The sequence below is a fragment of the Cuculus canorus genome, chromosome 8 (assembly GCF_017976375.1).
Source record: "Cuculus canorus isolate bCucCan1 chromosome 8, bCucCan1.pri, whole genome shotgun sequence".
In the NCBI taxonomy this organism is placed as follows: domain Eukaryota; kingdom Metazoa; phylum Chordata; class Aves; order Cuculiformes; family Cuculidae; genus Cuculus; species Cuculus canorus.
In genome coordinates, this window is record NC_071408.1 from 29209543 (window position 1) to 29233371 (window position 23829).

Consider the following 23829-nt stretch of genomic DNA (forward strand, 5'->3'; position numbering starts at 1 on the left):
GGCACACCTATAAATGTGGAATTCCCAGAGCAAGAAATCCATGTAATATGAGGTCTGTGATAAAAGTTTTCACAACCGAAACGTTCACCATTAACACACACACAAAAAAAGAGAAAGAAACACAGAAACTTTGCAAAGCTGTTTATGAGCGTGGGAAAAATGCGCATCCCCACAAACCGTGGGGAGCAAAGCCTGTGAGATTGACTTTAATAAACGAAGAAAGCCTCTGTCAAAAGGTTGTGAAGCCGGGTTTTAACGGCTCGGGAAGGGGAGGGCGTTGTCAGCGCCGCACAAGGAGTTGAGGGCGTCGATTTTTCCACCACCGTGAATTTCAAGTCTTGCCTGAGCGCTGCCGGAGGGGGAATGACAGCCGTTCCGCCAGGGAAGAATGGGAATAGAGCCCCGTGAGGGTCGTGTCCCGGTGCTCCCGGCAGGACGGCAGCTCGGGGAGACGCAGAGAGCCCCCCCCGGTGCCGAGGGGAGGCAGAAGTTAACTTCCAGCCGGCGGAGCGGGCGCTGCGCCGGCGGGAGGAGGCGGAGGCGGGGGCGGAGGCAGGCGGGGCAGCCGAGGACCCGGCTCTGGCAGGCTCCGAGGGTCCGGCCGGCTGTAATTCCCCCCTTAATCCTCGGCTGAGCCATGTCTGCGGCTTCCCCGCCATGCCGAGCCTAGCGGGGAGCGGCAGGAGCGGCGGTCGGGAGGCGCACAAGATGAAGACGCTGATGGTAAGAGCATCATCCCCGGCGCGGCTCATCCCGGCGGGGAGCGCAGCGGGGCTGCCCCGGGCACCCGCTCCAGCCTTCCCCGACCCGCATCCCCGCCGCTCTTCCAAGGGGAACGGAACCCCGGCGGCGGCGGCGGCCAACAACTTTCCGCCTTGCTTTCTTTTATTCCTCTTGTGTCCGTGCGGGTTTTTTTTTTAAAGAGCGGAGGGGAAACCGATCTGCTTGAAAGGACGAGGCGGGAGGAGGTGGCGGCGCGGGGCTGGGGGGGAGCGCTGCCGTCCCCGACACGCGTTACAATGTGAGGATGAGGGGTTCGGGGCTGGGGGGGGACGCGGCGGCGTGGGAATGGGGTGAGCGTGGGAATGGGGTGAGCGTGGGAATGGGGTGAGCGTGGGAACCGCGGAGGGGAGAGGAGAGAGGCAGAGGAGCGGGACAGCCGGGAGAAGGAGGAAGAAGAGGGAGCAAAAAGAGAAAGAAGAGGAGGAGGGAGGAGGGGGTTTTCGCCGTCCTCGCACTTTTGCCGGGCTCTCCGGCGGGGTGAAAGTTGCGGGGCTGCGGGCTGGAGGGGCGCCGGCTGAAGCCTGGTCTCCTTCTTCCCCCGCAGCGCCACGGGCTGGCCGTCTGCCTGGCGCTCACCACCATGTGCACCAGCTTGTTGCTCATGTACGGCGGGCTCGGCGGGGGCCGCCCGGAGCCGCGGCGGCAGCAGCAGCAGCAGGAGGAGGCGGCGGGGAGCGAGCCCAGCCGCCCCCCGGGGCCCTCCGCCGGGACGGGGCTGCTGGAGGGCTACATCAGCGTCCTGGAGCACAAGGTGAGACCCTGAACCCCTCGTCCTCCCGGTTAGAGGAGGAGAGAAATGGATGGGTTGGAAAAAGACCTTTGAGATCGTCGGGTCCGAGCGAACCTGTGCGCTGTGATTTAGTGATCGCATCCCTGAGCGCATCACCCACCCGTCTTTGAGACAGCTTCAGGGATGGGGACTCCAACACCTCTAGAGATGAGATGGGGACTCCCATCGCCCCCTGGGCAGCCGTTCCAGTACCCGATAACCTTTTAGGTGAAGAAATTTTTCCTAATATCCAACCTGAACCTGCCCTGGAGCAACTTGAGGCCGTTCCCTCTATCACTTGAGAGGAGAGACCAACACCCACCTCGCTACAACCTCCTTTTCAGGGAGTTGTAGGTAGGGATGAGGTCTCCCCTCAGCCTCCTTTTCTCCAGGCTAAACAACCCCGGTTCCCTCAGCTGCTCCTCATAAGACTTGCCGGACTGCCAAGGGGGACCTTGGAGCCCTGCAGAGCTCTCCCTGCGAGCGGTCGTGGGTCCATCCCCAGCGGGAAGGGGTGCGCCGCCTGCCTCCGTGTCCAGACTGGCTTCACTGCCATAGTCCCTGGCCCTGAATGCATGGATTGGTGGGACTCAGTGTCCAGCCTGTGGTTCAGCCTTTCTGGAGTGTTGGTTTTCTCTTTCCTTGCCTGGTGGAAGATGAACGGTGTAGTGTTTTCTTTCCTGTTGTTGGATGCTAGAGGTGCGCTATGAATCGATGTTTCTGGAGCTATTAGGAAGAGTTAAAGAAGGAAGTTTAGTTATTGGAAGGGAAAGTCAATAGGTGTTTATTCTTCGCTCATTTCATCTTGGGGAAACCGAAGAGAACTGTCTTCTGCGCAAATGACCTTTTCATCCTCCTCCTGGGAAGCAGAAGTTGTCAACCGTAGTCTCCATTCTAGAAACTGGGGGCACCTCTTTAATGGTGAGCAAAGTGATGTCCCTCCCCTTGAACCAGGAATTACCAGGCTGGATTGTCAGGCTGTAATTCCTGCTTACCAGAGATGGGCAGACTCAGCTTCGGTGTCTTAAAGGACAGACGTAAGGGCGTAAAGTGAATAAGGTGGCATGTCCGTGGTGAAGAGGTACTTGAGATTCAGTAATTTTCTCAGAAGGCAGATTCCTGTACTCATGCAGTTGTTTCATTTACCTGGAAACTCCGAGGACCCCTCTCTGCCAAAACCCTAGATGATGTTTAGTACAAACACGCACTTCTTGCAGTAAAAAATTCCTGTAAAAAAGTAAGTAAGGGAAGTGAGGATTCGTGACTTTCTCATGTTTTCACATCCAGACTGACATCTTTCTGAAAGATGTGTTGTCAAACAAGTTACTGAGCTCAGTTCAGAGGTACTGTGTGAAGATCAGTGACTTTGATATACAGAGATTTTTATTGTTCCTTCTGGCTTCACGTTCTATGCAAGTGTTATCTGTAGGGCTCTTAACACAGAAAAATAGCTCATGATGGTTCCTTGTAGGCTTTATTTGCTTTCTTACCTGATTCTCCTGGAAATTCTCAAACGCAATGTCTGTATAGGAAAAGCAAGTGCGGCCATGGGGCTCCCTACTATTTAAGGTGTTAATTTGTAATTCTGTTCTTCTTGAACATGACTGTAGTGATGAGCTGTAGGTATGCACATGATTTTTGTAAGGAGTAATAAATGAAAAGGTATCCACGGGTTTTTAGGATGCGTATGTGCGTAGCCTTCTGACCTTGGTACCCCCTTACATTGATTTCTCCTGGCTCCCAAATATTCCTTGTTAATAGAACATATTTAAAATCGCTGTTCTGTGTCTTCCAGGGTAATTTTAATGTTTCCCTGTGTTTTGGAGAAAGCTGGTCCTCTGGATTTTTGTTATATTGTAATATGGCCCAAACCCCACGGATACCCCATTTCTGAATTTCATTTCACGTAGCTCATGCTTCATAGTAATAATCTGCTGAAGCTTTAATAACTTCTCCGTGTAACTTCTGAGGGTCAAAAAGAAGATTGTGCAGTCCCTGCTGTGTTCCCATCTTGCTTTGTCTTATTTTAATGCACATGAGATCATGCAGAGAGCTGTGCCACTGTGGTATACAGAGCAGTGAGGCCACTGTATTACCATAAGGAGAGGATGGGGGAGAGAAGGGCTCAGATTTGACTCTTAATACTGTATTTGTTTTAGTATTTTAACAGACCCGGAAATATGACATGGATTTACAATCTCAGCATACATAGGTTTCCTGCAGATTAAAAAACAGAGTACGCAAAAGATCACAGGCATTGCCGGTTTAGATAAAGAAGGATGCAGAATCAGCGATGATGAGAATAGGGAGAGGGATTGCTAGAACTGAGAAAAGGTAAAACATTTTCAGAGAACATCATTTTTGGGTGGGATACTGGAGACTGCAGAGACGACAGCTTGAATAGCAAACAACATAAAAGTCCAGCTCAAAGTGAGAGGAAACGGAAGAATCGAGGAGGTTTGAGGAATATTAGGGCAGCGCTTCTAAGCAGAGAGCAAGATAAAATTCTGTAGCTGTGAGAAGGACGTGATATTGGAAGAGACAGGAAGGTCTGGAAGGAGATGAAAAGTGCCTGTTGTATGAGGACAAGAGACTTGGAAAAGGAAAGGGGGGAAATGACTTCAGCAATGGAACGTGTTATTTTGATGGCACGGAGTTGACAGTGTGAAATGACGATGGATGGTAGATTTTTTACAATACAGCTTCCTTAATTTTCATATAGAATCTTGGGATTATCTGTCAGGTTGAATGACCTGAAGCTGAATGGCCATTATACAGAATTGGGATGTGCTCATGCATGAATGACCGTTAGCTGTAGATTAAATGTCTAAATCCTTAAAACATTCTTAACTTTAGAAGGACTTTGTCTCTGGATCCCATGGTTTCCTTTAATAGGGAAGTCTAGTTTCATGTTTGTGGTGTTGTACCCATTCTGATGCATTTAATGAGAGTATATATGCACATATGTGTAGAAGCTACGTGATAAGTACTACACTGATTGTTAATCCATACTTCCAGTATTGGTATGGACACATACAGAGGCTGTGTTATATGGTAGTATAGACATTTCAGGGATGAAATATAACAGTTGTCCACATTGGGAAATATTATGTATTAGGCAGCAATACAGTTCATTTAGTTGTGCTGAGTGATCATGTATGGAGACTGTTTGCCAGAATATCAAGTAAAGTACCACCGCTTCTAAAATACAGCTTGAAATATTGTAATTACCAGTTATTTTCCTCCTTTTATTTTATATCCAGTAAGAATTGTAGTTCCTCATCCATCCTGTCAAAATAGGCAGGCAGACTCTGAGAATACAGCTGGAATAACGTAATATTCTTTCTGCTGGGTTAAAGAGCCTTTTTGCAGGAGTCTCTTGTCACTTGGTCAGATTTGTGACGTTTTGTTTCTTAGTACTGTTTTCCCCTGAATCCAGCAGCAGAGTTCAGAACCGGTACTCTTAGCTCTAGCAGCCTTTTGCAGTTTAGCAGTGCAAACTTCGTTTTGTTGAACTGGACTCTTTAAACAAGGAAACTCAGAAGTGCGATGGACTTGGCGATTGCTTCTTGGCATTTCACCTCCGTGTGCGTCCCAGACCGACAGTAGAGGACAGTCATTACTGGTGGATGTTTGAAATGAGTGAGTGATAGCATTTTCTGTTCTGAATCATCAGATATTTCTGCTCTAAAACCTCTCATGTTTGGAACAGAAAACATGGTTTGCTGATAGTTGCTATTGAGAGGTCAGGGACCAAAATTAAGTGGAAAAGTAGCAGCTTCCCTTCTCCTTCCAGGTGCTGTTGTTGGCCAGGCGTAGCACTGCTTAGCTATTGCATTTGTTCTGCAGTTAGAAAGAACAGGAGTTCAAGACTGTCAAAGTAGCATCTTTCATGAATTCTTTGAGTGTAATCCTGAAATTAAAGAGATTTTGTCACTGGCATCGAGGGAAGCAGAATTATGCCCTTCCATGGGGAGGCATGGGGATGAGACTTTCTGTTGATTTATCATAGTGCTGGCAAGAAATTACAACGCTAATATTTTTAAAGCAATTACTGCATACAAATAAGAGACTGTTAATGAAAGAGGGAAACCTAGCACTATTCCTGAACTTGCAAGAAATAAATATTTAACCATTATATTACTATTCTGAAATGAATGTGAGAACACGTATCTGGATAGTTAAAAACCTTTTTACTCGGTGTTGACTCAACAGTTGGTACTGCGAATAGAATATGAATTTGTCATTATGTAATGGAATAGTATTTCAGTACACCAAGGGTTTTGTTTCTTAGAAAATAAAAAAATGTCAAATTCTATCTTACAGCCAAAATCTATGATTTATTAGAACCACATTTAAATACCTTGAGAGCATTGAGACCAACGTGATAGTGTAAGTGATCACAATGATTTCTTAATTGATGCTAATGTAAATTATCGTATGCAAAAGAAATCTTTGTGATCCCTTTAAATTACTGCAGATCAGAGAACGGTGTAGTTAATGAAGTGTTTGAGGAAGAGTCATTCTGCAAACAGTGCTATAGCTTCTTAATTTCTGAGGCACAGTAAGTTCTGGGATTGAACTATTTTTTCTAGGATACTAAGTTTTGTGCACTCAAAATAGAGGGGAATCTTGCCATGTTTTATATTCTTGTTAATGAGTTTGGATTTTAAACTTTAACCTAAATAGTTAAACCATTGAAGGTTTTGGGCTGAATAGTTTGAGGGAGTCACTAACCCAGCCTTCATAGCTAACTTAGATGGAGGTGGGCAGGAATGACATTATTTTGAGAGTTTTAGTGTCTTTCAAATGAATTTGTCACAGAATCATAAGGTATCTTAAACCAAAACAGCTTGTCATGCCTGAGGTGGGATTGAAACCACTGAGTTGAAGTAAACCATGTACTGTGATTTCATTACGGGTTCCTATTTGCCTCTGAAATTCTTACCGCAGAGGAAGGAGCACAGACTTTATTATGCAATTAAGTATTTGATGGAGCTTTTATTATGTGAGAGATCCACAAGGGGGAGACTTTATTCTAGAATAACTTTCTTGGGGGACAGTTCTGTCTGTCAGAGGGCTGGGCAATATGTGAGTCCAAAAAGCCCCTCGTTCAGTGTTTTGATGCTTATTTGGGTCTTTTGGGTACTATTACTACCTTTTACGCTGATAACCTGTAACCTTCGTATAGCTGACAGGGTAAAGGGAAAAAAAACCTGAGACCACAACAGTCAGAGAACGTAACTGAATATCCACACGTACTGAGTAGAGACAATTGTTTGCCAGATTTACCCGACATTTGAGTTATGACTATCTTATTCTTTGTATTTTCTCCCTTTTGAGCTACCGCAGTAGTGTGCTTTTTCAGCCTAACACATCAGAGTAGTGGGTTCATTCATTTTGATGAACCTTGTCTAAAATTTTAGCAGCTTCTGTGTGCGCTAGATGATACTACCTGGTGTGCAGTAGCAACGGTGATAGGAAATGATGGTACGTTTTCCTGTTTTCTGGGTTGCGTGGCACCTCTGCAAAGCACCAGTAGTCCTCGCCTGGCACTGTTCTCACTTAGGTATCATAGAATATCATAGAGTGGTTTGGTTTGGAAGGGACCTTAAAGATCATCCATCCAGATGCAACCCCCTGCCATGGGCAGGGACACCTCCCACTGGATCAGGCTGCTCAAAGCCTCATCCAACCTGGCCTTGAACACCTCCAGGGATGGAGCAGCCACCACTGCTCTGGGCAACCTTGGCTGGTGCCTCACCACCCACACAGGAAAACATTTCTTCTTAATATCTGATCTAAATCACCCCTCTTTCAGCTTATTTTCAAATGCTTACATGTAGATATGAGTGAGTTTATGCATTTATTTTATGAAAAAGGCCATATTCTGTAGTTGGGTGTTTTTTTTAATGGAATTCTGACTCCAGTGTCCGTTTGAGAGAGAACACAAATATTGGCTATCTGGGTAATAAAAGCAAGTAACGGTTATCAGTATTGTGTAGTTCTTTCTAAAATAAGTGTTGTTAAAGATGAGGTCTAACTAGTAGAGATAGTGAAGAGATCAGGACTTGTTGCTTGAAAGAATTGACTAAAAAGAGTACAGATAACATTAAACATTCAGTTGTCCCTGAAAATGGAAAGATGTTTTGTATGCATCTAATACGTGGTGTTATTACATTCGTTCATGTAATGTGATGCATAAAAACCTTGTCAACCACAAACTGGTTGAGTTCTGATCGTTTCCTCATTATTGAGACGATAAAGAGAAGGAAATCATTGTCATTATGCTGAAAACAGAGACTGTGTTGAAGTTTCTACCAGGTAAAGATCTTGCCCATGTCACTTGTGACATTTTGTGGTGTAGCTTTACTCTTTCATAGAAACTGAGGCAAAAAGATTATTTCAGAGCCTGTAACAAAATATTGATGATTGCTTTCAGTACAAACATGAATAGTAGCCGGATGGTCAGGTCAAGATAGTTAATGCAGAATATCATTTTAATTTTCTCATATTTTGCAAAGTCACATCTCACAGCAATATCTGGTACCACGAAATTGGTCATAATATGTTATCTTGTTTTTGCAGCTGACGAAGACAAAGTTCTTTTTTCCTTTTTTTTTCTTCATAGAAGAAAAATTGCAGAAGCGTGAAGATGTTTTTATTTATTATGCGCTTCTGGTTTTTGATTGATTCTGGATTATAGCTTTTATCCTGAATCATGAGAAGTGACGAATGAGGAAATACGCTCTTTCCTGTTTTGTGAATATCCCATGCATCATGTTTTCATAAGTGGGTGCTGTCTCTTTCCCTTGTCTGCTTCCCTATCTTCTTTTGTGAACATGCAAAATTCTTCATTTGATGGATATACAAAATACTTCCAGGCAGGGGATTGGTGACACTTCATCTGCTGGTGAGATTTTTCTGCCTCTGATGCAAAACCCCTTAATTTTTTTTTTCTTTTCATTTTCATCATTAGTTTCAATGACCACATTTATATTTCTGGTATGTGCTGAAGTCTATTATATTTGATAACCATTTAAAGTTACCGTATTGTGCACTTTTTGCACACAGTCCTTCACTGTCAGCGTTTTAGGCTATTTTCGTCTTCACGAGAAGACAAAGCGTTCTTTTGAAGGGTTTTAATCCTTAGTGGAAGAAAGTCTGAACTAAATGAGATTTTCAATGACAGGAAATGTAATTTTTGTTCACAGCTGATGGGTATCTCTCAATAGAGTTCCTTAAGTTCTCCCTTTCTGCTTGTCCTGGGGCATAAGTGGATATTGAGTGTCATCCTAACTGTGTGATATCCTCAGAACAGCAGACTGCAGGTTGTTTCCTTTTCCCAGTGACCTTCCTTATTAGTTTAACCTGTATTGCTTAGTAACGCTGCACATGCACATCCTTGATGCTAAGGTGGCATTGATAGTAAGAACTCAGTGTATTAATTGAACTTCTAATTAGGGCAATTATGATCAAATCAGCAGTCGTTTGGTGCTGATGTAAGCAGATGTGACAGCACAAAAGCTACTTTGAAGGTGAAGCATCCTGATGTTTCACCTCATCCCGAAGCAATCTCCATTAGTCATCACTCTTTTGCTCTAATAGTTAAAGTTTCAAGTGTAAAGACCAGGCTAGTTATTGAAGTTGATATCAACTGGAAAAGGAAATAGTTTCAATTCAGAAACTGCCATTAATTGTCCTCCATTGTCGTTCTGAAAAAATCCAAATACAGTTAAAAGGCAGAGTTACACGGGGAGTGAGGGAACAAGACAGAACTAAAAGCTGCTGCGAACTGAAAACAGAAACTGTTTGCAACAGGAGTGCAAAATACAAATGGACGAGTAGAGCTCTGAGATGCCCCTTCATGGTCTTATGTGAAAGAGGTTTGGGTGCTGAGAAAGATGTACACATTCCTATAGAGAACACGGCACGTTGGAACTGGCGTTAGGTAGACCCAGTAATACTCATCATGCCTGGACTGTATTCAGGAGAGACTAAAATGTATGAGAAGCACAATGTGTATATTAACTGCAATAATAAATCCTAGATTCTTGCCAGAACCTTGTAAGAAGTCTTCGGAATAAGATTAGGTTATTTTAAAATACAGGATGGGCAAACCGATATATTTAACAGATTACTAGAATGTTTTTTTCACAGTGAGCGGTCTAGTGCAAAATGTTTGTGGTCCAGGAAAAGGGAACAGAAATGGGTTTATATGGTATACAGGCAGCATAGATCAGGTTTTCTTAATTCAGATTTAATAATCAGGACTGTTGTAAGTAACATCGAACATATATACATGTGTACTTTATTGTCGAATACAACACGATTAGAATTCATTGCAGCTGTAGGAAAAAAAAAATCCATTACAGAATGGATGGCTTAGTAAGAAATAACCTGGAAAAGAGGAGGAGGATGTTTCTCAGTAAACAGTCAATACGTTTGGAATATGCATATTTGCTTAGCAAATATTCTATCTTGACTTTAGTATGTTACTAGAATCCTCAGGTATTGGTATGGTGTTGATATTGCAGAAACAAAATATTCTGTAACTTTTGTACTGTTGGACAGTATCAAATTAGAATATATTTTGCCCTCAGCTATAGCAGGTCATAAAAGTAGATGTAATAACAGTCAGCAGAGCATCAGTCTAGGAGTTATCTCTAAGGAAAAGAAAAATTCAACAGTGCAAGTTTGTGTAAATGTACGTCTGTATCAAGCTTTGTGCACAGGGAAGTGAAAGGAATATTGTTATGCTTAAGAAATGGCTCACAGAGAAATATGCTTCTAGAGACCGCGTTCATCACCAAGCACATGCTGCTTACCAGTTTGCCTGTGTGAGGTTAAAACCTCTTCTCCCCGTTTGAGACACGTGTGTTACATTCAGGCTGATTACCTTCCAGACTTGCTCACCTGCATTGTCTTCTCCGTGGATAGCCATTTTTTATTCTGTTTCAATAAAATTCACCCTCGCGACTTGTACAAAACATAAGCATCTGAGGAAGCACATCATCGAAGCAGCAGACAGGAAGGTGCACGTGGTTGTGGGCTGATATCGTGGGATGCAGAGATCCCAAAGCTAGTGGAGATGGGGTCAGTAAGTCTACCTAGCCTAGTTCCAGAGAGGCTTGTTAGCTTGAATTTGAAACCAGAGTAGTCACACTGTATCTGAACAAGTAAATCCTGACCTTTGGCAGGTATGTGACTTCTGGAGCTGGGTCGGCTCTACCCTGTGCTTTATGTGGCATCCGGGGTCAGGGTAGGCTGAGGCTACGTAGGTGCCCAGGGATGGTGGTACAGGCATACCCAAAACAGTTCTGAACAATGCTCAAGTGCTGTGCCAGGGACTTCAAACCTCATTTGAAATACTAGCTGTTCTTTAACTTGAGCCACCCAGTCTATATACACCTTCTGCCCGCAGAAGATTGAACGTTTGGCCACTGCAAAGATATGTTTAGAAAATATCATTATTTCCAAGATTTGTCCATAGTCCTTATGAGAGAGCTTTTGGCCAGCTGCAGGGGAGCAGTGCTCTCCCAGCCTTACGTCGGTCTTTGTGCAGAGCACAGAGGCTCACGGGGAGCGTGTGCTGTTGTACGACCTGCGCTGTCCCTTTCCTGCTCTGCTGTGGCTTTCGGTTGGGCATCTTTGGGTCAGTCCTTCAGATACTTGGCTGACGACAAATGTGCTCCTAAATTTTGTTGCTGTCCATTTTATTCCTAGTGCTTCTGTAAAAGGGTTAATTTTACAGGTCTTGGCGTATCGGTTGACCCTAAATTGGAACAGAAAACCTCAAAATACAGCCAGTGGTCTGGCTGCAGCTACCAGAGCGATGCAGAGTTAATACTGCCTGTTCCTTCTCAGCTCATCAGCCCGTGCCTGCACAATTAGCCAATTTCTTCCTTTACACTTAAATTCTATAAAATGGTCATTATTGGTATTATTGACGATTATCCAGAATACATTCTACACATTAAATACCTGTGGCAAAGTCACCGCTAGTTCCACTTGTTCGTCTGCTTGTGTATTCCCTCTGTAACACTGCTCTGAATTTCTTTCTGTTTTTAATAGCGATTCATGAGCCTTACGAAGATGGAGACGGTTTGTTATAATATTGCTCGCATTATCCATGAGAAGTACCTCGGACGTGAATGGAACTATACATAATAGCCAGCACTTCAGTAAGGGTTTCCCCCTCTTGCCAACTGCCAGCTGACACCATGTCTAAGCATATGTCGGTATGGGATTTTGCCAGCAGACGAGAGCGTGCTCTACCCTCCCTTTGAGCTGGTTGGAGATGCTCTGGCTCTGCTCTGGCAGCTGAGTAGCTGCAGTTAGCATGTTGCTAAGCCAGAACTAATAAGCTTGACTGAGAGGCAGGGTTTATTATCTTGGGCTCAGCAGCATATTTAGTGTGGTTATGTAGCTTAGAGCTTCTCCGTGTCCTACAATCTCAATGCACGTGCAGAGCTTGCTTGCACTTGGTTTTATGGAATGTGGTCAGCATTTGCTTGAAACTCCCTGCAAAAACCTGCTAGTCCGTATCCTGATGGTTTCCTAACCGTGGTCCCGGGGAGCGTTTTCAGTCCTCTGCTGCACCACCAAGAATTTCCGACCTAATATGATTGGAGAATGTAACTAGAGCCTGCATATCTATTGTGTAATTGCACACTTCTCAGCGTTCAGTCAGAAGCCTTACGTACCTCAGTACTCTTGTTGCTTAAGTTTTAGTTGTTAGATTGCCACGTTTGGTAGACTTAACAAAAAAAAAGACTATTTTTCAGCATATCTCTTTTGTACAGCAGCGCGATAGGAGAAATGGTATTGTCAATCGTTTTTTCAGAGTTTGAAATAAGACCCTAAAGTAAGTTCATAGAACATGATTTAGTCATGTAAGTCACCATGGATAGTAAAATCTGCTCTTCTCACTGGGCACGTGCTTATCAAAGGAAAGATTTTGTTTTGCTTTAGAAAATCATACTTGAGAATGAAGCTGAGGGGTTTTTTTTGCTTGGCTATTTCTGTATACATAGCTTATTTCACTGGTAATGTTTGTGTTTTCTCTTGTGTTTTCTAATATTCTTGCCCTGTATATTTCTTTGGAAATGATGACTCTGTCTTAATTTCAGTCAGTGAAGAAATGCTGCTGATAGGGTATTTAGTAATACCTTCCCTATCTATTGTAAGACTGCTGAGCCTTAATGTTACTGTTTCCATATGTAATTATCATATTAATAGATTTAATTTTGAATTATTTTTTAATTTCTATGAATAGCCAGAAGCTTTTTTTTTTTTTTTAATAAGTAGAATCAAAACTAGAGCTAAATCCTTCACTTTTGCTGTATCTGCTTTCTAGTAGCAGCACAAGGAAGCTGTGAACCTAGTTATAGATACGTTGAATATTCTTTCTCGTGAGTAGTGTTGCTGTATCCCTGATGGTTTAAGGGCATAAATGAGGTACTTTATGCAGATGGTAGATGTGGAAGAGGGATATCAGGGCCAAGAGGGTATCTCTAGCATTAACGTGTCTCATTTCTTCCAGCACAGTGATCGCTTTTGATCTGTAGCAATTTGTGCAATGCACAACAGCTTTCAGGGTGTCTTTTAATTATGCCTGTGGTCATTGTGGCCTGTAAAGTGAAATGAGGCTTTAGAATCACCTTCCACTCCCAGCTGTGCTGATTTGAATCTTGGAACAGCTTGTTACCCGCTTGTAAGTGCAGGAATGCTCTGATGAAAGGCTGTGCAGCATCCTTGCCTTCAGCAGAAGGGGCAGGTGGCTCTCAGGCTTTCCATCAGAGCTCTCACTGCTGTCAAGATGGAATAGCAACATATCCTAGACATGCGTACACATACAGGCTGTAACAGCACGTGTCTTCAGATCTAATCTTGGTTTGAGACAGTCCGCAGGACCCAAAAACCCATCTTCAGGGTTTCATGTTGATATGATACGCAGTGAAACTGCATTAGGAGCACTGTAGAAATAAGAGTTTATGCTAAAAACAGACCCATTACGCTTATATCAGTGCTCCCAGACACTTATAGAATAAATTGATTGATGATGAAATGCATCAGCTTTATTAAAGTTTCTCAGAAATGATTTTTTATAATCACACCGCTTCCTAGGGATATTTTTCAGTGTGTTATGAAGATGACATATCCTATTTGTAGTGCATAATGTGAAAAAAATCATTCTAACATGACAGTTACTTGAACTTACATTTGAACTTTCAGGTATGATTGTTAATTTTCATGGTCTATAGCAAATAAGAAAAGAAGATTAATTTGACTTGAAGCTGCAGGAGGTGATCTCAGCCATGTCATGCTAAGCGCTAGGACCAACAGTTATTTAAGTTCTCAAGACTTCTAAAAATTGAGTGCAGTGCTCATGGGAAGTGGGAAAACCTTGTGACTGAGATCAGCAGTAAAACCAGCAGTAACAGAGCTGTGTGTAAGCCAGTTTAGCCAAAATTGTAGTCCCATCACCTCTTCATTGGGGATGATGAGGTGGCATCTGCTTGTCTTTTTTTCTTGTTGGAATTGCTTTTTTTGTTCATCAGTTTGTGCAGAACACTGAGACTTGAAAGTTCAAAATCAAAGTAATCTTTAAAAAAAATAGTAAGTTTTCCACTTTGTTTTCCTTGGAAAATAAATAATCTGTCATTTTTTTTTTCATATCCCTTACTTTACATCAGTAAAACTACTGCAAATTACATTATACTGTGTTTATTAAAGTTGTGCTCCTGTGCAGTAATACACATAAGACATCTTATACTGCCTTAAGGATTAAGTTAAGCTCCTTTGTCAAGCCTGTTGGTATGGCAGGACTGTTAATCTTTAACTGTCAGAAGCTGGTTAGATCCTTCTTTAGACCGAGGCCATGTCTAAGTGCAAAGAAATTAAAATGAATCAACTCTCCTAGTATTTATGCCTTAATATTTTTTTGCACAGAGCGATCAATAAAAGAGAAGCTGTGTTAGACATACATATTTCTCTAAGAAGATTGCATTTGAAACTTTTACTTAGCGTCATCCTAATTTCCTTTATGTTTATGCTTGTGAAATATGAAGACAAAGTTGACAAAATGTTCAAAATACTAAATTCATGAAAATAAGATGTGCAGTGGGTGACAGCTCATTGAAAGGGGAAATCTTGTGAACCTGTATTTCCTAATTAAAATTCCATAGAGTTGTCAACTGTATGTTCCTATTTTATTACATAAGTAATTGCTCTTCCATTTTCCTTTCAAATTACCACATTAAGTCACAAAGGAAGAATTGTGCTATAGTTGCAACATATTTGGACAAAGCAAGACTTGAAAGAGAGCTGTATGAAAAGAATGGTGAAGCCGGGAGGCAGAGTTAAATTCATTGTGAAAGATTAAAGCTAATATTTTAGCCCCAATAGGGTATAAAACTGGTAATAAGGAGCCATAGTATTGTGCTGTAGGCAGCAAAGGTTTATATTTCACCATGGATGTCTGTACCGTTTAATTAAAGTTGTCCTGGCTAAAACTTGTGAAGAGGAATTTTTTAATAATTATCTGATAATGGCCAACCGATAATTATCTGATATTTGCAATTTATGCAAATATCCGGTCAAAGTGGTGACATAATCAGTGAAGTGGCACAGGTTGTATGTTGAAGGAGCAGGTAAAATATACTAGAGAGAAGTGTTGGAGTGCAGTAGGTGCCTAAGTTGTACTTTTCTAATCAAACTGTATTTTTTGAAATACTGGGAAAAGAAACCCTCAACAAGGAAACAATTTTCTCTTGTGTTTGCTTTCAAATATAGTTTCAGGTGGCTGTTTTTATATTTTACATACGTAGAACCTTCCTCTATCCTGAGAGTTCTTTCCCTCAACTCGTTAATTAATAGTACTTTGTACTTACCTGTCACCTTGACGTGGAAACATTAAGTGAAGAATCCAGCTTCAAAGTATGGGAGTACTCATTCTTTAAGATGTAGGAGGACAGTGAAACAAAAAAGTTGAAACAATAGTTTTGACCTTGAACGTCCAGTATGGAATTTCAGGTAGATGTATAAAAAGTGCTGTATTGTTGAAAATCGAGGGAACTCAACCTCAAGGTAGGTGCACAGCAATCACCAGGGATTCCAGACTTTCATGCATGGCTTGAAAGTGAAATTTCAGACCTTGTTCTATATAACCCTGGAGTTATATACAGTGGATTGGGTGAGTTATGCACCTGAAATGAAATGGATTTGGGAGACCGGTTCTGCTGTGTAGAGCTGCCCAGCAGAAAAATACTTTGGTGCCCTTTCAGTCCAACCATTCTGCTTGGACAGGATTGTGGTGGCTGGTTTAGCCCAGATAATAACAAAAGAGAACTCAATTTGTGGATCTTACATGGAAGTGGTGTGTAAGGCATCTGATTTCCTGCTCAGGAAGCTGTTAGAGCACGTATTTTGAGAAGCACGTAGACTGGAGATAACAGCATTGCCTTATAACTTTCCAAAGAGCTTTCTGACCTGTTTTAGCAAACTGTGTATCTTCTTCAGCTTCATAGTGTGTGATGATGTTCGATGTCCTGCAGGGCTGCCACGTTTAGCCCCTGTCCAGTGCACAGAAAGAGCAGTCCTTAAGCGCAGATTTAGATGGTGGCTGAACAGGGCTTTTGAGGACCACGCTTCTGGTTTTGGCTTTCTGGTTCTTTCAAAGTGTCATTGACCACATCTGAGTTGCTGAGATCTTACTTGAAATTAGTGCACACGTATTTAAATAAATGACCTGATTTTCAGGGCGTGTTGAACCGTGTACATTTTGCAACAACTGTGGTGACTTAGGGCAGGTTAACTCTTCAAGCGTGGTATTTGGTGTGTGCATTGGGGCTGCAAAGTATTTTGGACTCTAATATAAACTGTAATGGGGCGTGCAAATACAGGCATTGCACAGCATTAAATAGGCACCCTCAGGTCCTTAGGGAAACAGTGTATTCGTCATACTGGCACCAACTATACAAAGTTCATTAATTTATTATGCCTTAAAAATATTTGGTGTATGTTTTACGTTGTATTATATTGTGCATTTGGTATCTATTATATGACATATTAAAAATATATTCTGCTTAAAATCAATAAATAAATTTCAGTGATGGGAGGAGGAATTGCAATAGCACATCTCAGATTTGTCTTTGCATATTCAAGTAATCCCGCCATATTTTAGTGTAAATAAAAGTAAAGTCCTTGCCTGACAGTAAAAGATGACCAACATTTTAAAGCGTATTTGAATATAAATGTTGTGCTTGTACAAAGTAATTGATAATTTCGGCGTATAAAGTATGGTGTGAATGTTGGGGTTGTCCTATACAGGGATGAGAGTTGGACGTGATGATCCTTGTGGATTGTTTCCAGCTCAGGTCACCCTATGAGTCTGTCACAACCCTTTAAAACAAGAACAGTTTGGGAAGAACAGGAACAATCTTGCCATACACCCAGAAAGATCATCTTTAAGAGCAAAGGTTAGGAGTAGTTATTAGATTGCCAGGTCAATCCTTAACCTCTCTTTGAATGCTAATTCTCTATGTCAGTCCTTAACCTCTCTATGAACGCAATTTCCTTGAACACTGAGTTGTGGCAAAATCACTTGTGATGTGATATAGTAGATGCAAACAGTAGACTGTAAGAGCATCCACTGGGTGCTTAGTGTTTAGATAGTCCTCAGTTTTCTTTACCTAAAAGAGAAGATACAAAAATGACAAATGCTAGAATACAGATACAAACGGTATCAATTATTTTCTGTATAGCAGTAGTGAGACATGAGCAACTGGGTACAGAAATACAGGATTTACGGAGTATTATGTTTGAAAAAAATGAAGGTCGTCTTTCAGGCTTAACATTTCGCAGCTGAAGTCTAAATGACCTCAGTTTTCTTTACTTTCTGTAAAGATTAGGAGTAAATATTTTTCTCTTCCCTTTCAAATGGTAAAAATAAAGATAAGACAATTTTGTTCTCATTTAAATTAGGAAAGTTGAGAAGAGAACTGCAAGTAGTGAATCCTGTTATCATGGATAATAAAACCACAATAAAAGCTGCGTGGTATTTCTTTTGGAGTGAAGTTGTACAAACCATACTGATTAGACACTGAAATACATGTTTTCCTGCCATAGCAATGTACCTTAAGCTAGATACGTGACTCACAAATGGTGAACCCTGACAAATAATCCATCAAGTGATGTTGAGGGAAGGCAAGCTCAAACAACTTTTTTTTTCTTTCTTTATTGTAGCTCATCACTTCTTGTTGCACCTCCTAATGGTCTTACATTGGCAAATGTTCGAACTTTCTCTCTCTGTTTCTTGGGAGAACAAAAGCATCACATTGGGTGATGGAGGCCATTCCCACACGCTGCTTTGCAGAGCTAGAAAGAGACACAAGGTCAGAAAATGCTACGAATGAAATATCATTATCCAAACAGCCCAGTCTTGCTTCTTCCAAAAGTCTGTGGAATTCTCCCCTAGAAATCATTGGAAGCAGGATTAGTACCCAGATCTGCAGCGCAGTCAGTTGTTGCTAGCGGAGGCTGCCGGTGCGGTGGGCACAGACCTGTACGAGGTTAAGCATCAGCTGGTGACCACCTAACAGAGCTGCCCTTTCGTTGGCGCATGGTCTGTTTCCTGGTTCTGCTTTGAAGTATGGAAATCTATGGATCAATAAAATTGGAAGACAAAAGGGCAAGTAGCAAGCAGGATCAGGACCTCTCTGTCAGATTCATACGTATTGGGGAGAAAGGGTGAGAGGCTGCAGTGTAGGGTTAATAATTGTTGGCTCCCAAATACTTCCTACACTGAATATTTCTAAAAATCTTTGTATATGGGTCTCTCTGTTAGAGGAGCACAAGATCTTAGAACATTGCAGAAGAAATTGGAGCCGTAGCATTAATAGTGACCTTGATGCTGTTCAGTTTTGGGCCTCACAGTATGAGAAAGATACGGAGCTGATGGAGCGTGTCCAGAGGAAGGCAGTGAAGCTGGAGAAGGGTCTGGAGAACAAGTCTTACGAGGAACGGCTGAGGGAACTGGGGTTGTTTAGTCTGGAGAAGAGGAGGCTGAGGGGACACCTTATTGCTCTCTACGGTTGGCTGAAAGAAGGTTGTAGTGAGGTGGGTGCTGGGCTCCTCACCCAAGCAACAAGTGACAGGATGAGAGGAAATGGCCTCAAGTTATACCAGGGGAGGTTTAAATTCGATAACAGGAAAAAATTCTTTACTGGAAGAACGATGAAGCATTGGAACAGGTTGCCCAGAGAAGTGGTCGAGTCAAGAAGTGTTCAGATGTGGCACTTTGGGACGTGGTCCAGTAGGCACAGTGGTGTTGGGCTGACATATGGACTTGATCTTAGAGGTCTTTCCAACCTTAACGCTTCTATGAATCTGTGATTCTAAAACAGAATTGGGATTGGGGAAATAGTGATACTGTTTTAAAACATTTTTTAGAGTTCTCTGCATTAACGAGTGCCCGATAGAAAGCGACACTTCCTTTTCTATCAACAGGTCTTGGCTTTAATGAAGGACAGACTTTGTCAGTGCTTACTGTCAAACGCTATTCTGATGGTGTCTGTGCAGTGACCATTTATAAGGAGTTCCCATTTAAGGGTCAATGTTCCAGTGTTTATCCTCAGATCGGAGGAGGTCTATGGTTTTATGAGCGGTGCCAGGATAAGACTGTTGAGGGACACTGAATCTCTGTCGTTTCATTCTTGAAGCTAGCGCTGAGCTCGAGTCTCAGCGGTGCCCTGAAAGGCCAGAACTACCTTTTATAAACCACTGACCTTTCTTCTTGATTATCTTTGTGAACTGGTGCTTTCTTTCGGTTAATAGAACTCTCTAATGGGGGGAGCTAGGAGGGATAAAATAGAAGTGACAGTTTTTGCTGCTGCTTAGATGTTAATGTGAGTCCTCAGTGCCTCTTAAATGTGTTATTCTAAATCTGATGAAATGGAGAAGAGCACTTGTATGTAGTAAAAAGGCTAGGAAAACAAACAAAAAGCCTCATTTGTCTGATGAGTCTGTCACTCGAAACTGGAGATACAGGTACAGAAACCCTTTATGAATGCAAAAATACATTGCTTATTATACTTCTGTATGCTCTTTTGAGATATTTTCAATATAAATCCTGATTGTAAATATTACTACACTGCAACTGACTTCTGGTTTAGTCCTCTAGCTGAGACTGAAAGAGAAATTCAGACAGCAAAATACCTCTGGAAGTGGACTGTATCATTCTTGGCCCCTGGTAAGGGTTAAAGCAGCTCCATGCTGTCTCTAAATTTATTCTCTCCTTTTGGTATCATCCTTTGTTATGGTAAAGAGAATAGTTCTGTACCATTTGCTGCAGCCTGTGCTAATGGCTAAGGGAAAGGACACTTAACATTGTCTGCCCACTTGGACCCTCTTGTATATTTTAAAAGTATGAAATGGACATAGTGTAAAATAAAACCAGGCTAACTAGGCTTAGTTTGAAGTCTTTGGATATTAAACCCCCAACATTTCAGGATGAATCTGTCTGTTTCTGGATGTGCCCCAGGTTTCAGAGAGGGTGCCTCTTCCCCGGAAAATTAAGGCTCCACATCCTGAGACGTTAGAGGCTCTCCCATAAGGCATAGGGTTGATAACTTGTAGGAGGCATTAGCAGTATATTTCAGATGAGGGCTGAAACAGTGGTAACAAATACTCCATGTCTTCTAACCTATGTTCTGGCTCTCGTGTTTAAACACTCAACTCTCATTGCTACAGAGACCGTTGAGAAACAGTGAAGATACAGAACGAATGTTATCAGAACCCTCATCTGACCACCAATTCAAAAACCCCAAGGAGTGCATTTTCCTGTGTGGAGCAAATTGTTAAAGTATTTCTCTGAACCCTCACCACAGATATATCCTTCTAGGAGGGGTGTTTTCTATAGGGCTCACCTGCCATGAAATGTTGCTTACCTAATGATTAGTACCAAAAGCAGCACTTAAAGAAGGCAAATTATAATTTGGCTTTGGTGAGTGATGTTTGGAAGTTCATTTACTTTCTTAATACAGAAATAAAAATAGTATGACAGTACTTAATTGTTTATTCCAGGCTGTACAAGAAGTAGACTGCTATGAACAGACCTTGGTGGTGTTCCTGGCAGTGGACTCATTGCATCCAAGGGCAATGCAAACAGAGCACAGTAACAGAGTAAAGGGTTTCTTTATATTAACACTATTCCTTTAAGCAGGCTCTGAGGTGCCAGGTGCTTTCAAACAGAGCAAGGTGACAGTCCCGTTCTATTGATTGTTCTATTAACATGACACCCCTAGCGCTTGTATAGCTCTTCCTAAAGTGCTTTGAGCCCTTAGAGTAAAGAGTTGGGTCAGTGTTATGACTCCCATCTTAAAGACGAAATGCAAAGTGATAATTTCGCTATAAACTGGGCAGCCTGTGGGTTTGAAGTGATCCACAGGGTTGTGTCTTAGATTGAAAGGCAGCCTGCCTTGTTTGCTTGGGGATTCTTCGTTTCTTGGTGAGTGGCTGGCCAGGAGGATCCTGATCGAGGGTTATGACCTGGCTAGCTAAAATAAAGCTTTTTGGTTCACATCCATAGCCATCCTTGCTGCACCTGCCAAACATCTGCTCTGGCTGTTTGAAAGGCAGCAAATTCTTGTTTAAGGGGGCTGACTTGCAGCCATGACATGGTATAGAGAGCGAAATTGGACATTTTCATGTTCGGGTTAATCATTTATCCTAACAAGTTGCATAACTCAAGTGTTAGGTGCTGAATCCAGGTGAAGCATCCTCATCCTTGAAAAAGTATTCAGGGAATATCACAACCAAGTGCCTGCATTTTGCCTGTGATTATCAGGTTCTTTTTTTTTTTGTGGCATGATTAAATGGTGTTAATTTATTTTCTTTTGCGTAGCATATCTAGCTGCGAAAGTAGCAGGAGTTCTTCGCTGCCTTTGCCGTTGAAGCCAGTGGTGTGTGTGAAATCACCGGTTTTGAAGATGTGAAGGAGGGGACACCAGATTCAGTATTTTCTCACTCATAAAGCGTTTGGAAAGAGTTCTCCAGCTTTCGAAATGGCTCAGTTGTGCCATTTCTAATTTACGTTTCAGAATGGTTCATTTCCTTATTTGCATTAAAAGTGAGGGTGCAGATGGGATATTTAGTGTTGGGATATGAGGTGGGATACAGATGGGATATGTAATTCACCTGTAGGGAATGTGCGATACAGGGTGGGTCTGGTTTAAAAGATAAAAGGTGAAACCCGATGATGACAATATAAATGTGCTTTTAGTTATGTGGTAGCTGTATTCACCTCAAATAATTCTGAGATGGTAGTGCTGAAGTGGAACGTCGTGAAACATTTGTTCAGAAGTCAGAGAAAGTAGCTCCGCGGTCTTCTTCCAGCAAAGGTTAAATCCTTCATCGGAAGAACAGCAGTCTCAGAAATGCTAATTGTACTTTATATTCATGTCAGTGGGACTTTTTATTAAAATTTCTTTTTCCTGTGTGTTATTTCTTCATCTCATCGCATCTCGGCGCGATCTGTTGCTGTGCATCCAGATGAAATATACCATTAAGATGTGTAATAACGAAAGCCTCTGCTCTGAAGTCCAGTGAGACACATTTTCCCTTTTACTCGTAGACAGTGATAATGTAAGTCTCTAATCTCGTTAGTTCGAAAGAACCACCCCACAGCACTCGGGTGCTTTAAAAAAGCAAGAAATAGAAAAGACATGATTAAGTGTGTAGAAATTGGAAGGAAAATGTTTCTTTTGAGGTAGCGATACACTTACGCATTCAGTATTAATGTTCTGGAAGACAACGGGAGAACCTTGGATTTTGAAGTCGATTTGCCTGTGTCCTGCATGAGAAGACTTAGTAGTTTGCATTAGTTGGTTTGTGATACAAAACTACAAAATCGCATGTTGATTTTTTTACTATTTATAATTTGCCTTTCTGTCGATGTTCTCTGTGCTGTTTATCTTCCCACCCTCTGTGAGAGGAGTTGGGAACTCCGGTTTTGTTTTTAAGCGGCAGTGTTTATGGTTATTCTCAGGGGTGTGTTGCTACTCTTGGCAACTACAGAACCCACCAGCTCTTCACAGACGTGTTTAGTAAGTAGCACTATTGTTTTATTCAAGCATTTAAATTTGACTGATGAGTTCGTCTATAAGCCTTTTGTAAAAGTCTGTTAAATCCATTTATTTGATATTCTGATATAATTGCCCGTGCTTGTGTTAATGCTGTTTTCCAGAAGATTAAACATGTGCTATAGAATCAAAATTCCAGTTTTTGAAAGAAAAGTGCTGATGATTTCAGTGTTTGATTTAGATAGAAAATTAAGCTTCATAGGGGGCACACAAGAAGCAAGTGGTAGGAAAATAAATGTCACATCAACTTTTCACGTATTTGTTATTCACCTCAGCGGTTCTACTGTCTGCTTTGTAGATCCACATCTCATGCTTCTGGATGTCACAAGTCTCTTATTCCTTTGTTCTACTCTTAAATGTAAATGTCATCTTAAATTTATTTCTCAGCTGTTTTTGTTGAAAACATGGAAAAAGGCTAAAAGGTCAATCATATTTATCTTAATCCAAATTATTTTCAGTAATTGTATTTTCACTCCTCATTGATTCTAATGGGACATAATGTATTATATGTGCCCTAAAATCAATATAAAACACAAAGTACTATTTATAGGATTATGAGTTAAAAAAAAAGAAATGCCCATTATTATTCATGTAATGCTGTATGTGTTTTAACAAGCTGCACGGTGTAATTTATCAGATATGGTACATTGAATCCCATTGAATTGATGAGAAATGGATATGTGAGTATTCACCATGCTCATTTATTGTAATGTTTTGGTTATTTAGAGCTTCTAAGGGTTTATTGCCAAAAGTGTGAAGACTTGTTATATATATGTGTAATCTAAGTGGTTTATGAGAGAAGATGAGCCACAGTAAGAAACTTCTTACTTAGACAAACAGTAATCCTATGGTTATAGTACAGTCACCTTGAATGTAAATAGTTATTGACAATACACTCCTTTCCAGAAGGAGAGATGCTTACTTAACGTGTCTGTCAGGTTATGGAGAGCTATACCATTACTTGGAGAGTTGCAGTCTTACACCTGCTCTTTGCCCTTTTGCAAAGCTTTATCTTGTGACTCTGAAAAACTATTTTTGATAGGAATGCATATGATGCCACACTCTGGCCCTTTGCTCCACCTCCTGTGAGAATGTTCTCTAAAATTCAGTGTTTTTCCGAACTGTCTACTCAAA

General features: G+C 41.6%; 1 protein-coding gene across 2 annotated transcripts in view; it reads left to right on the forward strand.

Moving 5' to 3' along the window:
- Positions 1-408: 408 nt before the first annotated feature.
- The window catches only part of ST6GALNAC5 (ST6 N-acetylgalactosaminide alpha-2,6-sialyltransferase 5), a 73045-nt gene continuing 49624 nt past the window's right edge, over positions 409-23829 (forward strand). Inside the window, exons 1-2 of one of the 2 annotated variants that reach the window (XM_054072847.1) lie at positions 409-723; positions 1328-1534. In XM_054072847.1, the coding sequence (XP_053928822.1) occupies positions 658-723; positions 1328-1534 (273 nt within the window). In that variant the 5' untranslated portion in view covers positions 409-657. The remainder of the gene's footprint in view (positions 724-1327; positions 1535-23829) is intronic. The other variant, XM_054072846.1, reaches the window with a different exon arrangement.